Source organism: Prunus avium, chromosome 7, assembly GCF_965620075.1.
Source record: "Prunus avium chromosome 7, drPruAviu1.hap1.1, whole genome shotgun sequence".
NCBI classification, from domain to species: Eukaryota; Viridiplantae; Streptophyta; class Magnoliopsida; order Rosales; family Rosaceae; genus Prunus; species Prunus avium.
Genome location: NC_142290.1, coordinates 35606978 through 35629410, shown reverse-complemented (window position 1 = coordinate 35629410; position 22433 = coordinate 35606978). Strand labels below are relative to the sequence as shown.

Below are 22433 nucleotides of genomic sequence, written 5' to 3'. Positions count from 1 at the left end.
AAAATATATAATTTTAATTAATGTGATTGTCCATCTCATTTGCCACATAAAGTGTTATAGAGCCATATTTAACAGAAACTACAAATTAAACTTATCTTCCGTTTTTTGGATGTGCATATGAAACTGAGCATTTCAAAGTCCGTGTGACAAAATCATCAATAAAAAAAATATTAGGATCAGGTTTTGAATTCGGTTAGAATGTTGTGCAAACAATCACAATCACATTCACTCCAATTTCATATATGATTTTTTTTTTCTTTTCCAATTTTATATATGTCAGTGTCACTGTGTATCTGGGACGTCAAAATCAGGAACAAAATTAACCATTGAAAAGTAAATTTTTAAAAAAATAAAACCCTTTTTAATCACAATCAGTTTATTTTTCTTTTGAGAATTTTAACATTTTTATATTCCAACCGAAGGCCTAGAGCTGGTTGTAATGGCCCAATGGGCTAAATGACTTTTTCTGTGTTTGGGCTTCCTTCCTAATCGCCGGTTCCAACTCGGCCGACTCGGTAATCCCCCAACCTCATCTCCTCGTTCTTCTCCACCGTCGTCTCCGGCCATGCCGACTCCGGTCGCAGCTTCTAGAATCTCTATGTGGGTCTTTTCAACAAAAATTTACACCAACAAACTCATCTTCGGTACTAAATTAGGGTTAGGGTTGGTCCGCGTTTTGTTGAAAGAGGTAAGCCTCCCTTATCATTCTACTAGCACAAGAGCTTGAATTGAACACTTGATTCTTGACCTCATTATAATCTCAGTATATTTTGTTTTTATGTCATTAGAATGCCCAGAATTGCCTTGCCAGTTGCAGAATAGAAGCCATTGACAAGGATGCTATTTACAGGTCTGGATAATTAAGCCCCTGCTTGACCCTCTCTCCCCTTCTATCTCTTCAGTAAGTATACTTTCTTTTTGTTTATGTTAATTTCTTGTTCTCGTGGTTATTTTTCCAGGCACTCTTCTTAGCATGTCAAAATTTAGTGAAGGAACTATATTCTGGCTTTGGAGTAAAAGAAATACATTTGCACAAGAGTTTCTGTCTACAAACTCCGACACCTAGCTAGAAGGTAATGACCCTAAATTATTGGAAACAGTTCAGTTTTTAGCAGAACTAAACCTGGCTGGAGAACTTCTAAAAGCTAAACATCAGTTTCCAAAAATGATTGAGGTTTTTTAAAATTCTATAGCTGTTCTTTGAGTGCACCCTTTCCTACCATGTTTGTATAACTTATATGTTATCCTCGGATAACAGAGTATTTGAAATCTTAGGGACACATTATCAGTAGCATATAGTCATATATTATGCTTCAGTAAATTTTGCGTTGATTGCTATTCCAAACTGAGCTTTTAACATGAGTGTCAAGTTACGGAAGGGAAATTTTATAGAGCAAAATTTTCCTTTCAACTTAGAAATTGGAATATCTGGTATTGACCTCAGATTTCTGTATAAAACTTGTCAATGGGAAAGGAATTTTTGGTTTCTATCTAATGTTTAGTGAATCCAATGTGAAGCATAATGGATGGCGGAAGGTGCACAGCGCATGATGCTCAGAGGTAGCATCCCTAGGATTACATGGTATATTCCACCTCAGCTGGCTTTGGAATTTCTGAGGGACCATTTCAAATTTTCAATGAAGGATTAAGCAATGATAACATGCAAGAAGTTGCTACCATCCATGTCAGTAGAAGTCTTTACAAAGGAGAGCAAGAGGAACTTACTGAATTTTTTCCCATCATGTCCAGTTTGTTGGACAGATTGGGGCATTTTTCATGTATCAAGTAATAATTTGGTCGGTATTTAGTAATATTTTTCATGTAAACATAAAAGAATAAAGGGAGGTTTATGTTTTCTTGTTTTCCGAACTTTGTTGGCCAAAATTTCTTTGTTTTGGGAGTGCTAGAAGCTTTTCAAAGTCTGCCAACTTTTAGCGGCGGTTTTTATCTTCGCTAGTAAACGTTGTATTTCCCACGGTTAGCGACAGTTTTATCCGTTTCTAAAGGAATTTTGCAAATTTGGGACGTTAGTTTCGTCACTAAATGAGACAAAACCGCTGCTAAAATCCTAAAACCGTCGATAAAAGAACACATGCCACATATCAGTTGATAAAGTGTTTTTCTTTATGTTTCCAGGTTAGACGTTTGTTTAATTCTCCTAAACTACTACTGACAATTGGGTAAATCAAGTATAAGCCACAATAATCCTAATTCCACCAAAGCAATCCAACATTGTAATAATCGAGAAGCAAACTGATTATTACAAAATGAAGTAGTCGAAGAGAAAGGTCAAGTGACTGTTGCCACATTGAGCATTCTGTTTTGCTTGATGGTTTTTCAGTAAGAGAAGCCTTTCAGTGAGAAAGCAGAACCTCTAAATCCTCTTGCCTTGAGCATTCTGATAGCATTTAAGATATGGTTTATATGGTATTCTGTGAATGCGTGTTTAATATAGATATCGTAACATCAAGGTAGCTCCCTAGTTAGTCTAGAAACATTCATTTAGGACAACTTCTACCTCTTCATTCTTTCTAATCGATTCAACATTTCCCTTATTCATGAACCGAAATGTTTTGCCCTTTTAGAACGACTCTCATCAAGAAAATTCATTGCACCTGCAAGGGTTTGGTTTTAAACTATTTTCTGTCAATTTTATAGCACATTCTTATTCTGGTCAAGTCTCATTATTATTGATGACTATGATTATGTCAAGAGTAATTGAAACAGGCAGATAAGACTGTACGTTTGAAGATAAAATTACTATCAAAATAATTGCATTTGTAAACTTTGCACATCCAAGTCATTTGCTAGCGACAGCAAAGATTTATGCAGAATTGGTTTTCACTTCCAAACATGCCTGCTAATAATAACTCTCTCTCCAAATGTGAGATTGATTTTCTGTATCTAGAAACCACTTGTACACACACCTCATTTTGTACACCCTTTTTGAAACTTTCACACAAGGAAATGTTTTGCCATTGCTGCATTAAGAACATGACTTTAAAATCATTCTCACTCAAAATTTCAAGTCCAGCTTTTAATTATTTATGTTCTTTCCTTTGGTACTTATTTATTATTAAAACTCATAATTTTGTTAATGAAGTAATATTTGCCTCTATGGATGGTATGTTTATATTATAGAATTTTCCTTTTAAAAATATGATTAATTGCAAAAGAATAAAAAGAATAAGTTATATATATTTAACATGCTCTCTCCACCTGAGAAATGCCACCCAAGAGAGTGCAACTGTTCGGAACCCATGGAGCTGCCCAATGGGAGGCGCCCACATGTCAGGTAGACAAAATAGACGTTGGAGAGAGAAAAATATAAAAATTGGTTGTAGAAGCCTGTTTTTGGAGGTCTCATATATTCTCATTCGTCCCCGGGGTTTTTGCTTCGTTGTCACTTGTCACAATCATCCAAATTTCTCAAGCCACAGAGAGACAGAGAGAGAGAGAGAGAGAGAGAGAGAGAGAGAGAGAGAGGGAGCATGGAGAACCATAAGCAGATGGAGAAGAACGAGGTGGGGCCCATGGCTACAGAGGCGGAGGAGGAGGCCGGACAGGTGGGGTCCAGCTTGACCCTAGAGAGGGTGGCTGCAGCCAAGCAGTTCATAGAGAGCCACTACAAGGCTCAGATGAAGCACATCCAAGATCGTAAACAAAGGTATGAAATCATTTCCTTTTGTTTTTACTATTTCCAAGGATCTCTCTCTCCCCTTGCCCAGTTTTGTTTTCAATCTCTAGCTTTCCAGTCCTTGCAATCCCAGCTGGTGTATTTGTGATTTTCGTGATCAAATTTGGTTTTTTGTTTCTGGGTATTTAATGTTTTTTTGGTTTAGGAAAGAAAGCTTCGAATTTTGTAGGGAAATGAGGGTGCTTGGACATGCATTCCTTGAAAGAGTTGGAATTTATTTGGTGTATGGGAAATGGGGTTCATAAGGATATTCTAAATCAGTGTGCTCTTGGTTTTATGAGGTCAAGGGGAGTGCATTACCTGAAGGAGAAGAGACCATTATAGTTCGTTAAGGAGTGGGATAGATTTTCCTTTTTTAAAAATTCATTTCGGATTTTGGTCTTTCGGAATGCGCATGCTTGCATGAACTGAAAGTATTATTGTTTAATTTATGTTTATCACCAAGTCGAACTGTGTTTAGATTTTCTAAAGTTGGCCCTGATGTCCAGAAAATATAAACCTTCTAAGGAATTTCAACCATAATAAATATTTGAATGCTGAATGACATTTTTCAAATTAGTAAAGAATTGCCTAGTGATGGTTATGAGTTATGAAGCTTCTTAGATATATTATCCGCAAATCCTTAGTTGGAAAAGTATGTGGTTATTTGTTTGTTAATATTTTAACCACCTTAGAAGTAATGAATGGGGTGCAGCTGTGAACAAAGTGAGAAAGTCATTACGTGTACATATATGAGGCACTTTTGAATTTTGAATATGTTTCTTGTTTTCTTCAATTTTTTTAGAGTTCAATAGTTGCTCATAGTTGTGATGTGCCTTCACAACTGGTAATTAAAGTAAAATTGGCAATGATTAGATCGTAAAGGCTTTTGATCTTGATACGTGCCCTCACATGTTTTTACTGTTTCCAGGCGCTCAGTGCTGGAAAAGAAATTGGCATCTGAACATGTGCCAGAACAGGAACAGATCCATATGTTGAAGGATTTGGAGCGCACAGAGACTGAATATATGCGCCTTAAAAGGCACAAGATTTGTGTTGATGATTTTGACCTTCTGGCAATAATTGGGAGAGGGGCCTTTGGAGAGGTTAGAGATATGCATATTTTTTATGGTTTTCATAGGTGCTTGGTTTAGAAGATATTATTTTCCCTCTTAAACATTCTATACAGAGAAAGTGAGTATAAGCTTATTTCAGCTACCTGTGAGTTGTTTATTGTTACAGTATGCTGATCATTTCTAACACAAGTATGATGGTTATTTGTTTCCTTTTCTTTGTTGTAGTTTTTGTATATTCTTTGGTTTATGTTTGATACTTTCTTGATTAAGAACCTTTATATAAAACTTTATAGGTTAGACTCTGTCGGGAGAAGAAATCTGGCAACATTTATGCCATGAAAAAGTTGAAGAAGTCAGAAATGCTCAGTAGGGGGCAGGTATTATATGATAGATTTAGAGTTTATATAAATTTTAACTTCTATTAAAGGTATTTTAAACGTGTGTGAATCTATGCACTCACTGGTTGTCTATCTGCAACGTAGGTTGAACATGTTAGAGCTGAAAGGAATTTGCTTGCAGAGGTTGCTAGTCACTGCATTGTGAAACTCTACTATTCCTTTCAAGATGCTGACTACTTGTATCTAATCATGGAGTATCTACCTGGTGGTGACATGATGACTTTGCTTATTAGAGAAGAGACTTTGACTGAAACTGTTGCAAGATTTTACATTGCCCAAAGTGTTATGGCTATAGAATCTATTCATAAACATAACTACATTCACAGGTTGGTTTATCCAGTTGTTTACAGGCTTGCCAACATATCAGAAGCTGGATTCTCTTGAACAGCATTATATTAATAATTGTGCATCAGGAACATAATGTAACTCTTGCATTTGTTGCATCTATATTTTCAGAGACATAAAACCAGACAATCTTCTGTTAGACAAAAATGGTCACATGAAGCTCTCTGATTTTGGTCTTTGCAAGCCTCTTGACTGCTCAAATTTGTCATCCATAAATGAAAATGAAGTGCTAGATGATGAGAACCTACATGAGACAATGGATATTGATGAATCCTTCCCAGAATCCAAAAATGGGAGGCGCTGGAAAAGCCCGCTTGAGCAACTTCAACATTGGCAAATAAACAGAAGAAAACTGGTATGAAAATGATATTTTCCTTTATCATCTAATGTGGCATTTCACATCTCTTGGATTCTTAACTAATAAAGTGCAAGCAACAGATGTTTGTTATTTGTGTGTTATGATAATTAACACTGCATGGATTTAAAGATAGATTATTTAATGTCACTCGGAGTTGTATATGTAATTATGTGTCCACACTGTTACAAAAGTTAAGTAGATCAAGATCAGAGAGGCTATATAAACCTTACCAGAAATGGTATATTTCTGAAATGACCTTCAATACAGTAATTCATTTTAAATAAGGATATATAAAGCATGGTTCAGTAGAAAAAATGTATGGTTCTGTTTGAGGGACGTCAGAGTATATAATCGTAGTTTTCACAACACAGCAGACATTTACATTGTCTTTATTATTTGATCAGTCAATTTTCTTGTGGTAGTGTGTTTTGGCAATTTCAAGGATATTGGTCCTGGAGACCTTTGTTTTTCTGATCACAGTCATATTACTTTGTTCCAATGATAGGCATTCTCAACAGTCGGAACTCCAGATTACATCGCTCCAGAAGTATTGTTGAAGAAAGGATATGGCATGGAGTGTGACTGGTAAGTCCATACAATTAATGCTTATCTGTTCGACATTGGCTTTTCTTTTAAAAAACCATTGGTATTGTAATTGTGTTTTTCAGTGAAGATCTTTGCAGTGTTATTGGATTGCTATAGTAGCTAAAATATGGTATGCTAAACTTCATTGTGAATTCTATTATCTTACCGAATTCCTTCCTGGTTGTAGGTGGTCACTTGGTGCAATAATGTATGAGATGCTTGTTGGTTATCCCCCATTTTACTCTGATGATCCAGTGACAACATGCAGAAAGGTTGATTTGCAACGAGTATATGTTTTGGTTATATTTTCTAATTGAAGTATGTGATATCTCATAGCTTTTGATTCATCTTTTTCTATGTTGTTGGGTTCCCACAATCATTAGATTGTAGTGAGATTAATTTCAACATAATTCTTCAGGTTGCTTTTGTCTCACACGTTTTTTTTTCTTTCTAGAAAGTTCTATGTATAAATTATTTTTGAAGCACTAACATTTGCAAAATTGTACAATTCTTATGTGTCATGGCTGCTGAAGAAGCTTTGATTTGAATTCTTTAGGCAATTGTGATGTTAGTCTTACTAAAGTTTTATTATTAACCGAGAACACTAGTGTATAACCTGACATGTAGAACAATCTATGCTAGATTGTACATTGGAAAAATCACTTAAAATTTCCAGTGGAGGCAAGGTTGACACCTGAAGCAAAGGATCTGATCGGTAGGTTCCTTTGTGATGTTGAAAATAGGCTTGGTAGAGCAGACCAAATTAAGGTATTTTAACTCTCTTTCAGTTGACTTTTACCCTCATACTGTTACGCATTTTCTTAATCATGTAAGTTTGTTTTAAATTTGTTCAGGCTCATCCTTGGTTCAAAGATATTGCTTGGGACAAACTTTATGAGGTGGAGGCAGCATTTAAACCAGAGGTCAATGGGGAACTCGATACTCAAAATTTTATGAAGTATGATGAGGTGAGGTGTTAAGCACACTCCTGTCTTCCTTTATTTATTGGTAGTGGAGTATTAGTTTGTTGTACCTTTGTGTCTTAAATTCAACTGTGCTCTAGGTGGATCCACCAGCAACAGGAAGAACAGGATCTGGACCAATGAGAAAGGTATGCTTTTCATAGCCGAAAGAGTACAAACACTTAAAGTGGCATAATGTTAATTTATGATCTGGTGATGGCTATTCCCACTTAAAATCTTAAAAGGGTACATTTGAGATATTGGTTTAGTAAATCAAGATTTATGTCATACACATACTATTTCATACTGTAGAAGGCATATTCATAATTCAATGGCCTATTCGAAGGTAAAATTTGGTAAAAAATTGGAAGGCAGGTTTGAACTCACTATAGATGGATTCCTATACATTAGTGGGGTCCAAGGTCATTGATGTTAATGGAACTTGGTCTTCTTAAATACTATTGATAATTTTTTTCTGATTCCATTATGCGATTCTTTTTCTTTAGATATTTTGGGTTTGTACTTTATACTAGTCCTCTAACTTTCTTTGCAGATGTTGTTGACTCCTAAAGATCTCAGTTTTGTTGGCTATACATACAAGAATTTTGAGGCTGTCAAAGGGTTACATCAATCTTCTGGTATGGGATGTCATTCTACCGAAGTACATTCTTGACTTTTCTCTTTTTCCTTTTGTTTTTCTTGATGCAACGCGCTACAAAGTTATTATGTAATGAGCAGCACTGTTTGCAATCTGCTAAATTTCCTTGATTATGTTCATTACTGTTGCCAAAAAAAAATCTCTTTTTAATTATTAATTCATTCAATGATTACAGATCTAAACAGGAGTGCATCATTGAACCGATCATCTATTGACTCTGCTCAAAGTAATACATCTTGAACTGAACTTGCCTCATCAACTGTCATTTTCATGTTTAATATTGAGTTGCCCTATGCTAATCGATGATGTTCCTGTCCAGGTGATTCAGTAGTGGACTACTCCACTAGGCATTCATACAGCGACATGGAAGCTCAGGTGCTTGCTGCATCAGAGGATGTCATGTCAGAGTGACTCATAGCATCCAGTGTAACAGGCGGACAAGGCCCTTGTATGAACATGTTGGGTATGCCTGCTTGTTTTTCGGTCAGGTTTTGCCCCAGTCACCATGATCAACACAGTTGACTGCTACATCTTGCTGAACTTCTTCTAAGTGTACAGAGTAATATTGAAGACACTTCAAGATGACCCGTGGATCGGTTCGTTTTGTAGGAGTAGTAGTAGAGATCTTGAAAGCTTTTGTATCCAAGTAGGTGTGAGAATTTTGTCATGGTCCTGGCTACCCAGGTTGGCAAGCACAATATGCCTTCGCTTGTGGCAGTTTCCAGTCTTTCGTCCTTTCTTGATTGTCTAGGAAATTATGGTGCTGTTTGTAAACATTGACCACCCTGATAGTTGGAATTGTATGGATGGCCCTGTGTGGCTTTGGTTAGTAAAACAGGAAATTAAGTTTTGATTCCTAAAGTTTGAGGATGTTCTGGGTTTTGAAAATTATAGTCAAACATCTTTTTCAACAACTGTCTGTCATTCCATGAACATCTTGATTGCAGCTTAGCGCAGTTTGGCTTGTCCATGTCTTTAAGAGACATATATCTCAATATTTGATACCATGAGCAATGCTATGTACAGTAATGTTCCCGCACGCGTGGTTGGCTGTCAGCTGTTGATGCAAATAGGTACCACAACGCATTAACTGCTGACAACCACCCCCTCGGCGCTAAGACAAATCTTGATACCATTTACAAATCAAAGTGACGGTCTTTTACCGAATTAAAGCTTATGAAGACTTGTGGTCACAAACTTTTGCATGTCCTTTAAAAGCCTAACCATAGAATCCGAAACATGGCCATAATTCAAAAACACATGCAATGCAAACGCATGACATGGGATATTATGGATAGCGCGAGAACAGTGACATTCAAAACACATCAACGCAGTTGTTTGTTTATTCTTTCTCACGTTGTATTGGTTGTTGGATTGGGAGACAGACTTTAGTGACGGGGACTTCTTCTGTAACACATGTTTTCAAGTTTAGTGATTTCGAAGTTGAAAACTGGCCTTTGTTTGTTTACATAAATTTATGGAAAACAGTGTTCAAATATTTGGCATGGTTAAAAATTTTAAAATAGGCCACTTTAGGTGAGCATTTTATGATATTACTATAATTATTATTGACGTGTGGATTTTCTATTTACCTTTTTTGTGCTTTCCATTTCAAATCCTCAGTTTTTATTTTCTTTTTCTTTTTGGAGAAATTCAAACCTTCATTTTAAATTTGTGTGTGGTTAGTATCTGATTAGCCTACGAGAGGTTCCGGACTTGAGAAATGTACAATGATAGTTTGTCTGATTTATGTATGTAACAAATGTAGGACGATTGTTACTATAAATGATTAAGTGCAACGGTAATACCACATGACATGTATATGCAATTACTTAAAGTTATTATACATGTGCTAATACTTGAACACTAAACTGTACATTGAAAACCGGTAATAATTGTATGTGTTAAACTTGCAGTAGTTTCATAACATCATGTTGGCATCTCACGTGATATTACATCCGCACACAATAACATTTCCATATCACAAAGTGTTAAAATCATCTAACTTTATAAGATAAGAAGACTTCATTTCCCAATCATAATTTCAAATTATACAAGTTCAATAATAGATTGAGATTTTAATGTTAATATAGGAATTAATCATACTTTCTGCCCACCATTTCCTCTCTCCCATTGTAATTTATGTCACAGGCAAATCTATAGCATGTGTGTGCAGCCTTAATTATGATATTTTTAACATTTATTTTCACAGAATAATATTTTTAAAAATTGTTCAATAATTGTCACTTCCCAAATTCATCCCATCCCATGTGCCAATACACCTACCTACAAAAATCATACATGCATATATAAATTTACATACATACCATTCATTGAAAACTCTCTCTCAGTAGCTGTTTAAGCCGGCTCGACAATGTTCTTCCCAAAGTGCCCCCACCCTCGACGCCTATTTTAATTCATTGATAAAACGAAGCATGGGTATAACAGTAACTTCACTATATCCCATTTCATTGCCGATCAAAACACAGGGCTCTTCTTCGTCCTCCATGGCTTTGTACGAACCTTCGATTTCGAGCTCCGAACTTAAACAGAACCCTCGGAATATTCAATTCCTACCCTATCATTGAATCTCCAAATTAAAGAATCGCCCTTGCTTCACCATCAGTTAGACATCATTGTCTCCGATTGAAGGTATAGATTTGAATTTAAACTTCAATTTGATTAGATTTTGGTTGATTTAACTTCTACGTGTTTATTTAGGGTTTTTATTTTTGGCGTGTGATTGAAGGTTCGTAATGCTTCATTTCTCTAGGTTTTTCGTGGATTCAACTTCTAGGGTTTCCATTTAATATCTGAGATATTTTTCTTATTTTAAGGTTTTTTATATTATTTTTATTGATGAACTCCGATTAACAGAAAAACTTTAAATTTAGGAAGCAATAAAGTAAAAAATAAATAAAAATTTAAAGTAAACCAAATTTATGTGACTATCTGTTTGATAGGTGTAGCTTTTGTTGATTAGAATGGAGAATCCTGAGCAAAATAAAAATGTTGAAAAATAGGGGAAAAATAGTCTCATTCAGTAAAATTTTAGCGCGAAAGACCTTGAACTTAGGAGTCATACTATTACTTGGGTGAAACAGCTAGACCCACCTCCTCCCTCTAGAAAAAGAGCCAGGGAAAGAATTTTATTTCTAAAGAAGGAAAGATGATAAATGAAAAAAGTGCATTTGGTGACCGTGCGGTGTCACTTTCGCAGCCTTCGATATAGCTGTGTTCATTGAATTATCTTAAGTTCTTTGTTTTAAGTTAAAATAGAATGACAGTCAGTGTTGATTTATTCTGCTATGCTCATGGTATGTTAATTGGGCCATTGTGTAGGTGTCTGTAATATCATGTGTTGCTCCATTTAGTGTCATCATCCATCTTAGTTAGTTTTCATTGGTCAATGAACTGATATTGATATTTATTACTTAGGGAGAGTCAATCAGAACTCAACAATGACTTCAGTTAATTGTCAGCTTATCTGATTTTCCTAATCTAGTGTTTACTTTTTGGGTGTGTGAACGTTAGATCAGTGTGGTGTTCTTATCCTTAATGAACAGTAGTAGTAAATTGTAGAAGTAGCAGGATAGACCCAGGGGAAGAGATTGTACCAAAGGAGACCTGTTTGACCGGGCGTTTGGTTACCGTAAATTGTGCATAATTGAAGTGGAAATATTTTATATTAACTGTGAGCTTATCTGATTTTCCTAATCTAGTTTTGACTTTTGGGTGTGTAAGTTTGATCCCCTTCCAAAAAGTTAATGCTTAAATACAGGTGGTTGTAATTATATTTGTTCTATATGCAACATGCCATTCATTGTGCCTTGATCTTAATTTAATATCAATGTGATTATCGCAATAATGCTAACATTAATAGAGAACTATAATGCTGCTTATATTTCTGATTTCTGTGCATGATTCTCATATAGCATGCACATCATTTGCATTTATTTATGAGGGTCACATTTCTGGGTTGTAATGCTACATAGTTTATGTATTCGGGAGTGTGTTGAGGCAAAGGTTAATTTATTTCCTTCTTCCTTTCGGATAGGGGAGTTCACAAGATTATTTGAATCTTAGGTTCGTAATTTTGTGAACCATTACACTGAATCTGAATGGCTTATGCATAATTTTTATGAACCAATACCCTTACTCAAAATCTAAATTGATGTTGCCAATTTCTTTTACCTTTGAATAAGGAATCCATAATTTGTGTGCTGTATGGTTTATGCATCTCAGTCCAATTTCTTGTTTATACGTTTTCACATCTGGCTTTTCGTGATATGTATCCAATAATTTTCTCTTTTCTTGTGCCCATTAAGGATCTCAAAAAACGGCTACCCATCTCATCATAATGGAAAACTTGATTATTAATTTGAAAAAAAAAAAGGATTTTGCTTCTTGTCTCATGATCCTTATCTGTTTCAGGTGCACTGCCCAGTCATTGTTCTTCAGAGTTTGGGCTTTATGCGCTGTTGTGCCCATCTTTGTCATGCACCTCTGTATTTACTGGCTTTTTGACCCGGAGAATGTGTGGAAACTGATGCAATGGCAACTTCTAGCAAGTTTGATCTCTCGTCTGGTAGCCCGGATAGACCATTATACAACAGTGGGCAGCGAGGATCCCACATAGCTGCTCAATTGGACAGATCTGGTAGCTTTCGCGAGAGCATGGAAAATCCAATTTTATCTTCACTTCCAAACATGTCAAGAAGCACGTCTCTAATAACACAAGGAGATGTAACAAACTTCTTCCATTGCTTGCGCTTTGATCCAAAATTGGTGGCTTCAGAGTACAAGTCTAACCGGCAAGGGGACTTGAGAAGACTTGTGAGTGTTGCTCTTAGCATTTCACCTGATGAATCTCCATCTGGTTCTGTAAAAGGAAAACCATCTCCAATACCGGAGGATATAAAACGAGTCAAAGCTGGTCTGCGTGAAGGCTCTGTTAAGGCTAGGTAGTTCCCTGTATGCATTTTGGTTCGTAGTTGTGAATTGTAAGTTGTAATTACTCCATAACATTGAATCATTTTACAGGGAACGTGTAAAAACATTCAATGAAGCCTTATTAGTATTCAACAAGGTTTTCCCAAGCGTACCATCAAAGAAGAGATCAAGAACAGAAGTTTTTTCTAATGAACGGTCTACTGTGGTGTTATCGAGTGATAGGTCGATCCTGGGGCCAAAGATGGGTAAGATTGGTATTCAGAGTCATGCTGTCACAGGTGGTTTTGAACTTGAGCAGCAAAAGTCAGAAGAAAGGACCAAGAACTCTGTCCCAAACAAACGCACTCGTACTTCTATGGTGGATGTGAGGGTCTGTATCTTGGAAAAATTTCTACTACATTTGCTTTTTTCACTCATATTTTCTATATTGTGCTCCTTTCTTGAGTACTGTCTATGAATATCTTGTTTAAAATTAACTTATAGGAGCTACTTTAGTTGTAATTGTGGTTAAACTATGTTTTGTCTAAAGCTGCTTTAGAAAATCACTATATGCTGTTATGGTTATTCTATTTTAGTACCTGTTTTATGGGCATATACAAATACTTCACTTTGATCTAATTGGATCCTTCTTCCATTTAGATATCCCTTTTAAAATGTCTTCAATGTGAACATTTTGTTTACCTGAGTGAGTGTGGGATATGGTACTCATGTAATTTAATGTTTATGCGTAGTATTAGGTTTCCAATGCACCCTTTTTGTGTTTTGTTTTTGTTTTTAGTTATGATGCATACATGACTGCATATAATTATGAAAGTATGTATACTTGCGTCATACTGTTCTATTGTTCTCGAGCTGTGGATTGGTTAAATTTGTCTTTTGTGCTTTAAGCCATGTGCATTCCGCCTGCTAATCCATGAAAGGTAGATTGATAATGTCTCTAGTTATCTTCAGGTTGGCACCATTGATATTTTCTGCATTATTACTCCTTTAAGGGAAGACTGACTTATCTATGATAATTGTAGATGGATGTGAGGAGTAATGCTCTTGTCCGGCCATCTGGAGCAGTAGACAGGGATAGGGAAATGCTGCGGCTTGCAAGTAGTGGTGCAGTTCAGGGAGAGGATCGGAATTTATCTATAGGTGTTGATGGTTGGGAAAAGTCAAAAATGAAGAAAAAACGTTCTGGGATAAAGCTAGATGCTTCTCCAAGTATGGTATCCGGTAAACCAATTGATGGCTTCCGTGAAACTAAACAGGGAATGCAGCAAAGGCCTGTGAGTGATGCCCGTTCAAGGTTAAATAGTGACTCCCATGGGTTCAGGTATGGCTTCTTAAAGTGCAACTGTACATGCATCTTCATATAAGGACAGTCTGAACCATGATATATAGAATCTTAACAAATGTATCCATTCACAGTTGGGGTAAATTAGATCGCCATTTTGCAGAATGTAAATTTTTATTTCTACAGGGAACTTAGGAACATGTAGCCCTTTCTGGTCAATTTACTGGTACAGAAGTCCCGGCGAACTGTTCAATGTTAACAAATTTATGCTTATTATTTATATACTTCTACTGAGGATCCATAGGGGATGTGGTAATTGTTTAAACTTTATGCAAGTTGTTGTTTGTCACCATTTATCTTCAGTTTTGTATTGGAATTGCACATCTTGTTCTGGAATTTTAAAAGGACCAAGGTTGTATTGTATCCATCTGAGGGCATTGTTAATTTGAGGTTTAATTGCACATTTATGTTTTGATTTTTCTCTTCGTGTATATGGATTTTGATGATAAGAGATAAATTGTAGAAATCAACAACTTCACATACCTTCAAAAGTTTTAAAATGAGTTCAAAGAATCAGGCAAAAGAATGACACCTATTTATATGGTTAAGTTGTTTGGTTTTTTCCCTATAGGTATACCGGCATACTATTTTTTTCTGTCTATTTCCATTTGGTGTTGTTTTGTCCTATTATTTAAGGAAAACATGTTAACTATTTTGGTCAGATAAGGAAAACATGTTAGTGATTGAGAATATCATAATTCCCTGAAGCCTAAGAAGGCATATCTAGAAATTATTGAAAAATCATGCCTTTTATAATATAATTAGCAACTAAGACTTTGGTACTTGTAATTTTTTCATCTGATGATAAAAAGGCAATACGCTTGATGTAACAATTGCCCTAAAGGATATCTGTACCAGTAGTGATTGATTAAAACTTTTGCAGTTATTGAGTAGAATCAATCTCATGGATGGAATTGGAATGCATAAGACAGGACTCTCTTTTAGGCTTTCACCTCATAGTACAGTTAGTGAAAGGTTTTCCACATAATATGAATACTTTCTTACGATGGGTGATTGAAGGGCCACTCTTCTTGTTTTTCTTTTTCTTTCATTAAACTATGCTTCTTGTTGACATGTTATTTCATTGAACTATTGAAATAATCACTTAGGAAACATTTTTCAGATTTGTTTTTTGTTTGTTTGTTAATAATCGTCATCTGTGATACTTGAGAGGTAATGTTGATGTCTTATATGTTTATAGGCCAGGAGTTACTAATGGAGCTGTTGGAGCTGGAAAGTCTGACGGAATCTCACAATTTCGTTCATCCATCCCTAAGACTGAACCAGACAACCCTTCCCTTATAAATGATAAGAGAGATCACCCTATTGTTACAGATAAGGAAAGGGTGAACCACAGAGCTGTTAATAAGTAAGCGTAGCATCCATAACATTTTCTTATGTGCTTATCTTTTAGAGTGGTGTTCGACTGCTTGTTAGGGCTGCTATCTGGGTTCTATTGTTAGCCTCTTTATCTCTTGCTCCTATTTATTTACTAATTTGGTCTTTATTTATTTATGAAACTTTGTATTGATTTCTCCCTCTTTATACTGTATGTCTTTCAGGGCAAGTGTTCGTGATGATTTTAATTCAGCTAGTCCTACCTCAAGCACAAAGATAAATGCTTCTGTTCGGGCTCCACGATCAGGCTCAGGTGTTGTACCCAAGTTGTCTCCGGTTGTTCATCGAGCAACTGTTGCTAATGATTGGGACATTTCTCATTGTACAAGCAAGCCCCCAGCTGCTGTTGGAGCTAACAATCGCAAACGCATGGCATCAGCACGATCTTCATCTCCACCTGTTGCCCAATGGGCTGGCCAAAGACCACAGAAGATCTCCCGCACTGCGAGACGATCAAATTTTGTTCCTATTGTCTCAAGTAATGAGGAAACCCCTACTATGGATAGTGCATCTGATGTTACTGGTAGTGACATAGGGATGGGATTTGCCAAACGCCTACCAGGAAGTTCTCCTCAGCAGGTTAAGTTAAAAGCCGAACCTTTGTCTTCAGCTGCACTATCGGAGAGTGAGGAGTCAGGAGTTGCGGAGATTAAATCCAGAGATAAAGGCAAAAAGACCGATGAAATAGATGAGAAAGCTGGACAGAATGTTCAAAAGGTGTCCCCTCTGGTCCTGCCATCAAGAAAGAATAAGCTGGTTACTGGGGAAGACCTTGGAGATGGTGTTCGAAGGCAAGGGAGGACAGGGAGAGGTTTTACTTCCACTAGGTCTCTCATGCCAATGACGGTTGAGAAGATTGGAAATGTTGGAACAGCAAAACAGCTAAGAAGTTCCAGACTTGGTTTTGACAAAAGTGAAAGGTTTAATATATTGTACCTGTGTATATTTTTCTGGCTGTCCAATAAGTATGCCATATGTTTTGTAGCCTAAAAATATTTTTACTTGGATTGACTCTCATATTTTATTGTAATTTGTTACACAGCAAGGCAGGTCGACCACCAACTAGGAGACTTTCTGATCGAAAGGCCTATACACGTCAAAAGCATACAGCAATCAATGCAGCAGCAGATTTTCTCGGTACTTTTATTGAGGAATAATTTCTTGAATTGATTTTCTATTTTAGTATAGTGTTTTTTGTTCTCTATTCAGTATTCACTCTTGTTTTAATTTTCTAAGTTGGGTCAGATGATGGACATGAAGAGTTATTGGCTGCTGCAAATGCTGTCGTTAATTCTGGTGACTTTCTCATTAAAGATTTTTGTTGTTATCTTATTCCAATATATATTTTGTTGTGGAATTTAAAGTTTTATTATTGCTACAGCTCGGTCCTTCTCAAGCTCATTTTGGAGGCAAATGGAGCCATTTTTTGGTTTTTTATCTGATGCGGACACAGCTTACCTAAAGCAACAGGTGACTGCTTGCTTTAATTAGGGGAACGAAGGAATAGATGCTATTATTTTCTTAATAATCGATGTTGATAAATACTTTCTTGTCCCCAAATTGTTTTACTTGGTATACATATTTAGGAGTCAGCTATGCCTCTGTCTCTCCCGTGTATAGTTATGTATTCTAATTTTCTATTGATTTGTCAGGGAAACATCGAATCTAATGTGACGACTCAAGCCCAAGTTCCTTCTGGTATAGATTGTAGCGCTACTGTCACTAATGGGCTTAGGTTGATTGGATGTGAACCAAAGAGTGGAGAATTTCGTCCAGAACATTTAGTACCAGGAGCTGGGGATCATGTTGCAATTCCCCTCTGTCAGAGACTCCTAGCAGCCGTAATTCCAGAGGAGGATTTCAGCAGTGGAAATGACGACCTCACATTTGATGCAGATGGGGTTGAATTTGATATAGATGCAGAGGTGGAATCAAATGGTTTGAGTTATCAATCACAAGATAACTTTCAGTTTGCTGGGCATGCTGCTTTTAATGGTTTTAGGATTACTGGGAGGCCGGAATATGATGAGCCCGAAGGCACACACAAAGCAATCAGTTCGAACTTCAGTCATTCGCAAAACGGTTTTCTTTCAGAGCAAGTATCAATATCTGGATTGGCCTGTTCAGAATCTCAGTACGCGAACATGCACTTAAATGAAAAACTTCTCCTGGAGGTCAATAGTATTGGAATTTTTCCAGAGCTAGAGGTAGGTTTACTTTCCATAATATCTCTCATTTCCCTTCTATCAAGTGTTTCGTTTCATAAGAAGTTTTTCCTTTGAAGCTTTGTCCTTTCAATATTTCAAAGTTATATATTTTATCCTTTCATAATATGGACTGCTATTAATTATATATATTTTTTGCATGATCTTTGTTAAGCCTGATATGACACAGACTGGGGATGAAGGAATCAGTGAAGAAATTAGGAAATTAGAGGAGAAGTACCATGAACAGGTATTTTTATATAGAATTACTCTGCCTTAGTTTCTACTAACTTTTATTGGATTCTTTTTCATCTTCTTACTGCTGCATCAGAACATTCTGTGGACTGGATATGCATGTTTGTCCATCTTAGGCCAGTTGACTTGGATAGGAACTTTAAATAAGTAATCATTTTGGATGAACGAGAACAGTTATTAGTTACTGTGCTTTTGATTTTCTATTGAACTCTGTTCTTGAGGCTTTCCATTTAATGGTTGTCTTTTTGATGTAATAGGTCTCCATCAAGAAAGGCTTGCTGGATAGACTGTTGAGGTCTGCCTCAGTAACAGAGGAATTCCGGGAAAAGTAATTGATCCTTTATCCTGTGATTATTTTGCTTAACCTTCTGTGCATCATTATGTAACTAATCGATTTTTGTTTTGTATAGGGAGCTTGAACAGCGTGCCCTTGACAAACTAGTTGGAATGGCTTATGAAAAGTATATGGTAATCTCTTTAACCTTAAATACGTCTCCATCGTGTTACTTTGCTCTTTATTCAATTATTCCTTGTAAGGTTTCAGGATGCAAATATAGGTGTGATAACTAAAGGGCTAGAGCTGCAATGCATAAATGATCTAGAATAAATCAATAGAAATAAAGACCAATGATAGGCCTTGGTTCTGGTCAAAGGTCTTGCTGTGTTATACTCTTGCTAAGTATTGTATGTAGCTCTAATTTATTTGGGATACTAGTGACTGGGTGAGGTATTCCAAGCATTCTGTCATCATCCTTTAATGTCACCTAGCCTTTGTTCTGGAGGGCGCCTTTTGATAGCTTTATGAAAAGATAATCAGTCAAGCAACCCACTTCATGAGATGGTCACTGGGGGTTTGTAAATGCAATGCTTGCATTCAGAAAAGGTCTGCATCTTTTGTATGCAAAAAAACACCTCAATAAAATGAAATTTTAGAACCTGATATCATTGGAATGGATTTCAGTTCCAAAGTTGTTATTAAATAGTATGCCATCTGGTTAATCTTTTTGGCTCTTGAAATGCTGTTTTTGTGTGTGTTTGTATTTTGTTATGTTATTGTTGCGTTTCTTTTTCTAGATTGTGTCACACTCTTATGTTAATAATACATTTTTGTTTTTATAATTGTCAATTTGGATATGCAAATTATTCTTAAAAAAATTGAATCCTTGGTTGCCTCCATTGGTCTAACGTTGAGGCTGTTTACTCAAGTGTTTCAAATACTGCTGGTGTTCTGCGTTTGACAATTGACTTGCATTGATTGTGGCTGAATTTAATACAAACATTGTTTGACAGAGTTGTTGGGGTCCTAACACTGGTGGGAAGAATACCAGTAACAAAATGGCCAAGCAAGCTGCCTTAGCATTTGTTAAGCGGACATTAGAGCGATGTCGAAAATTTGAAGATACAGGGAAAAGCTGTTTCAGTGAACCCTCATATAGGGATATACTTCTTTCTGGGTTTTCCAACGTTAATGGCATGCGACAATCAGAGGCTATTGCAGAGGGTGAATCCACCAAACCATACGCGTCCAAAGTTTCGGGTATTTCTTTTTATGCCTCTGAATAAAATATTGGGAATGTGCTTTCTGTTCCATATATCTTCCTATGCGTGTTCTTTTACTGATTGTGTAATCAATTTCATAAAGGCACAATGGACTTTGCAGTCTGGATATTTTCTTCCTCTTCTTTGTGATTTTCCTTTGTTCAAATATTTTTTTCGTCTCTTCTGCAGTTTCCGTGGGTTCCCAGCAAAGCCATTCACAGTTTAGTCAGAATGCTGATAATCATAATGTCATATCTTCGGATGTGCTTCCACCTTTAAATCACCTGTCTGAACAAGCTATTGGTAGAGAAGAGACGTGGTCAAACAGGGTGAAGAAGAGGGAATTGTCACTTGATGATGTAGGTAGTACTATTGGAACTTCAAATGTCCCGTCGGGTATTGGAAGTTCTCTATCTAGCAGTGCAAAAGGAAAGAGGAGTGAGAGGGATAGAGATGGAAAAGGGCACAACAGGGAGGTGTTACCTAGAAATGGAACTCCAAAAATTGGTCGGCCAGCAATATCTAATGTTAAGGGGGAAAGGAAAACAAAAACGAAGCCTAAGCAGAAAACAACTCAACTATCTATTTCAGTAAATGGCCTCCTTGGCAAGATGTCGGAGCAACCCAAACCAGCATTGCCTTCTGTATCAAAGTCAGGTGAAATGACTACCAGCGGCAATACCAAAGAGAAGGATGAGTTTGCCTTGGATGTAGTTGATGACCCAGAGTCCATTGACTTGTCTCACCTGCAATTACCGGGAATGGATGAATTAGGTGTCCCTGATGATATTGATGGCCAAGGGCAGGATTTGGGTTCGTGGTTGAATATTGATGATGACAGTTTACAAGATCAAGATTTCATGGGTCTTGAAATTCCAATGGATGACCTCTCAGACTTAAATATGATGGTTTGAAGTTGCTTCTCTGTATAGTCTTGTTCATTATACTATTGACTAATGAAACAAAATTGCTGTTTCAAGAAATGACCAGTGATAAGAATAGTCATTTGACTATCCAGTTCCAGCTACATGCATAGTCATTTGGCTATTGGTCCACAGTTAGGTTATATAGATTCTTTTGTAGGTTCCTGCACAAGTTGAATTTTGAGTGAACCTTTCGGATGTTTTGGATTTTGCTCCTGTATTAAGTTGGTGACTTTGACTGTAAAGATCTTTTTGTTCAAGGCACTAGTTAGTATGGTTTAGTTATTATATCTTAGCAAACACTGTATCCTCCCTGTAGCTGTTACAAATCAGAGAACGATGCCCTCTTGTACATACATTTTATTATTCCTAATAAAATCAGCTCTTAATTCAATGTGTTATCCTCTAGCTAGCAAACTCATCATTAGAAGTTTTGCCTTCTCTGTGTCTATTGGCTTATGATTCTTCTACAGAGATCTTCAGTCTACTGCTAAATATGAAGTAATGAATGCAATTATGTTGGTACACATCCAGGCATGTGACCGCTTGAGGTTTTTGTCCTCTCAAAGTCAACTTCCGGCCGACCTTTTACTTTTGGTGTGTATATTGGTAAGGCTTACTGATAGTTAAAATTTATTTCCCCATTTTTGTTCTGCTACTAGTCATACATCATTTTCTGTAGATTTCAATTGAGTGGGACTTAGTCCATTTTTTTGACAGGATATATATACCTTACCTCGAAAGAATGGCTTATACGTCATCTCTAAGTGCTTCTTTGTGGACCTTGATTTCAAACGGTTAAGGTATGTCATTATTCCTAAGCCTATAGCTACTCACCAACCTTGTTCTGAATTTCTTTTGAACCTTGATTTGAGTTTGCAAGAAAGCCTTGGTTCTATGCTTTTACCTGGCATTGGTGCTCATTCGAGGTTTATTGCTTTTTTATATCAAGTTTGATGCTTAGCTCACTCCTCCAGGCTTGACTTGTGTCTTGTGCCTCACTTGACGCCGGTTTTATTTGGTATGAAACTTGAAATTGTGTAATACCCTTTTTTAGTTGATGCCCTATATATTTGATTATTTTCAGTGCATTTAAGACTTCAAAACCCATTTTTAACGTTTACTTTTTTACTTTTTACTTTTTTCAGAATAATGTTTACTTAAGATTAAGGATTTATCTCACAAGCTTCTATTTACTTGTCTCCCGATGTTGCTTTTTTCAATCTTCTCTTTTTCATTAGTAATAGTGTTTGAAGAGGAATACCAGAACTTTCAAGGACATTGTACACTTTCTATTGTAGTCCCAGTGTTGATGGATGCTCTATTTCCTGAATTGTATTAACTAGTTGCCTTAGTTATGCAAGCTTCTCCCATATAATCATCAGGATTATCATAAATATGTAAAGTTAGGTGCATGCAGCTTAATCTGTATTTCATTAGCAGATGGATTTCGAGGTTATACTGCACACTCACCGCCTTACGTATGTCTCTCTCTAAAAGCATCTTGTTTTTAGCAGTTTCATACTCATTCTTGTAGTTTTCTGTTGGTGGCCTTCAATTTGTGTTCTGTTCAAAGTGCCGAGCTACCTTTATTTAGCTCTGAGTTGATCAACCCTATCTTTCCATCCCAAAGTTTAACTTGTATATATATATATATATATATAGCCAGGTTTTCAAATATTACAAAGGTGAACTGGTGTGCACATTTAACACTAATGTTTCTTTCTAGAGTTGTTCAGGCAGAGGCTGCCTCTATATTCT

General features: G+C 36.4%; 2 protein-coding genes and 1 long non-coding RNA gene across 5 annotated transcripts; all 3 read left to right on the top strand.

Annotated features, from left to right (window-relative positions):
• The first annotated feature begins 448 nt into the window (after positions 1 to 448).
• Positions 449 to 1899, top strand: LOC110749187 (uncharacterized). Its single transcript, XR_002525580.2, has 4 exons — positions 449 to 688; positions 789 to 850; positions 960 to 1073; positions 1519 to 1899. It is a non-coding gene; the product is annotated as an uncharacterized LOC110749187 (long non-coding RNA).
• A 1359-nt stretch (positions 1900 to 3258) lies between these two features.
• Positions 3259 to 8919, top strand: LOC110749185 (AGC (cAMP-dependent, cGMP-dependent and protein kinase C) kinase family protein). Its single transcript, XM_021949226.2, has 13 exons — positions 3259 to 3667; positions 4608 to 4782; positions 5046 to 5129; positions 5235 to 5476; positions 5607 to 5850; positions 6359 to 6438; positions 6626 to 6710; positions 7081 to 7206; positions 7293 to 7406; positions 7502 to 7549; positions 7954 to 8038; positions 8234 to 8284; positions 8378 to 8919. The coding sequence occupies exons 1-13, from the start codon at positions 3492 to 3494 to the stop codon at positions 8467 to 8469; spliced, it is 1602 nt and encodes a 533-aa protein (XP_021804918.1). The 5' UTR covers positions 3259 to 3491; the 3' UTR covers positions 8470 to 8919.
• Positions 8920 to 10437: 1518 nt separating this feature from the next.
• LOC110749164 (serine/arginine repetitive matrix protein) lies at positions 10438 to 21073 on the top strand. 3 transcript variants are annotated; one of them, XM_088244191.1, is made up of 15 exons: positions 10438 to 10710; positions 12493 to 13022; positions 13102 to 13375; positions 14034 to 14332; positions 15555 to 15722; positions 15916 to 16671; positions 16794 to 16888; positions 16988 to 17047; positions 17133 to 17221; positions 17404 to 17958; positions 18131 to 18205; positions 18468 to 18538; positions 18621 to 18678; positions 19501 to 19747; positions 19939 to 21073. In XM_088244191.1, exons 2-15 carry the CDS (start codon positions 12613 to 12615, stop codon positions 20661 to 20663), a joined length of 3882 nt encoding a protein of 1293 aa, XP_088100317.1. In that variant the 5' UTR covers positions 10438 to 10710; positions 12493 to 12612; the 3' UTR covers positions 20664 to 21073. The 3 variants fall into 3 exon arrangements, with proteins under 3 accessions (XP_088100317.1, XP_021804890.2, XP_021804889.2); XM_021949198.2 differs by having other exon boundaries at positions 10439 to 10710; positions 13102 to 13381; positions 16997 to 17047; XM_021949197.2 differs by having other exon boundaries at positions 10439 to 10710; positions 13102 to 13381.
• The last annotated feature ends 1360 nt before the right edge of the window (positions 21074 to 22433 follow it).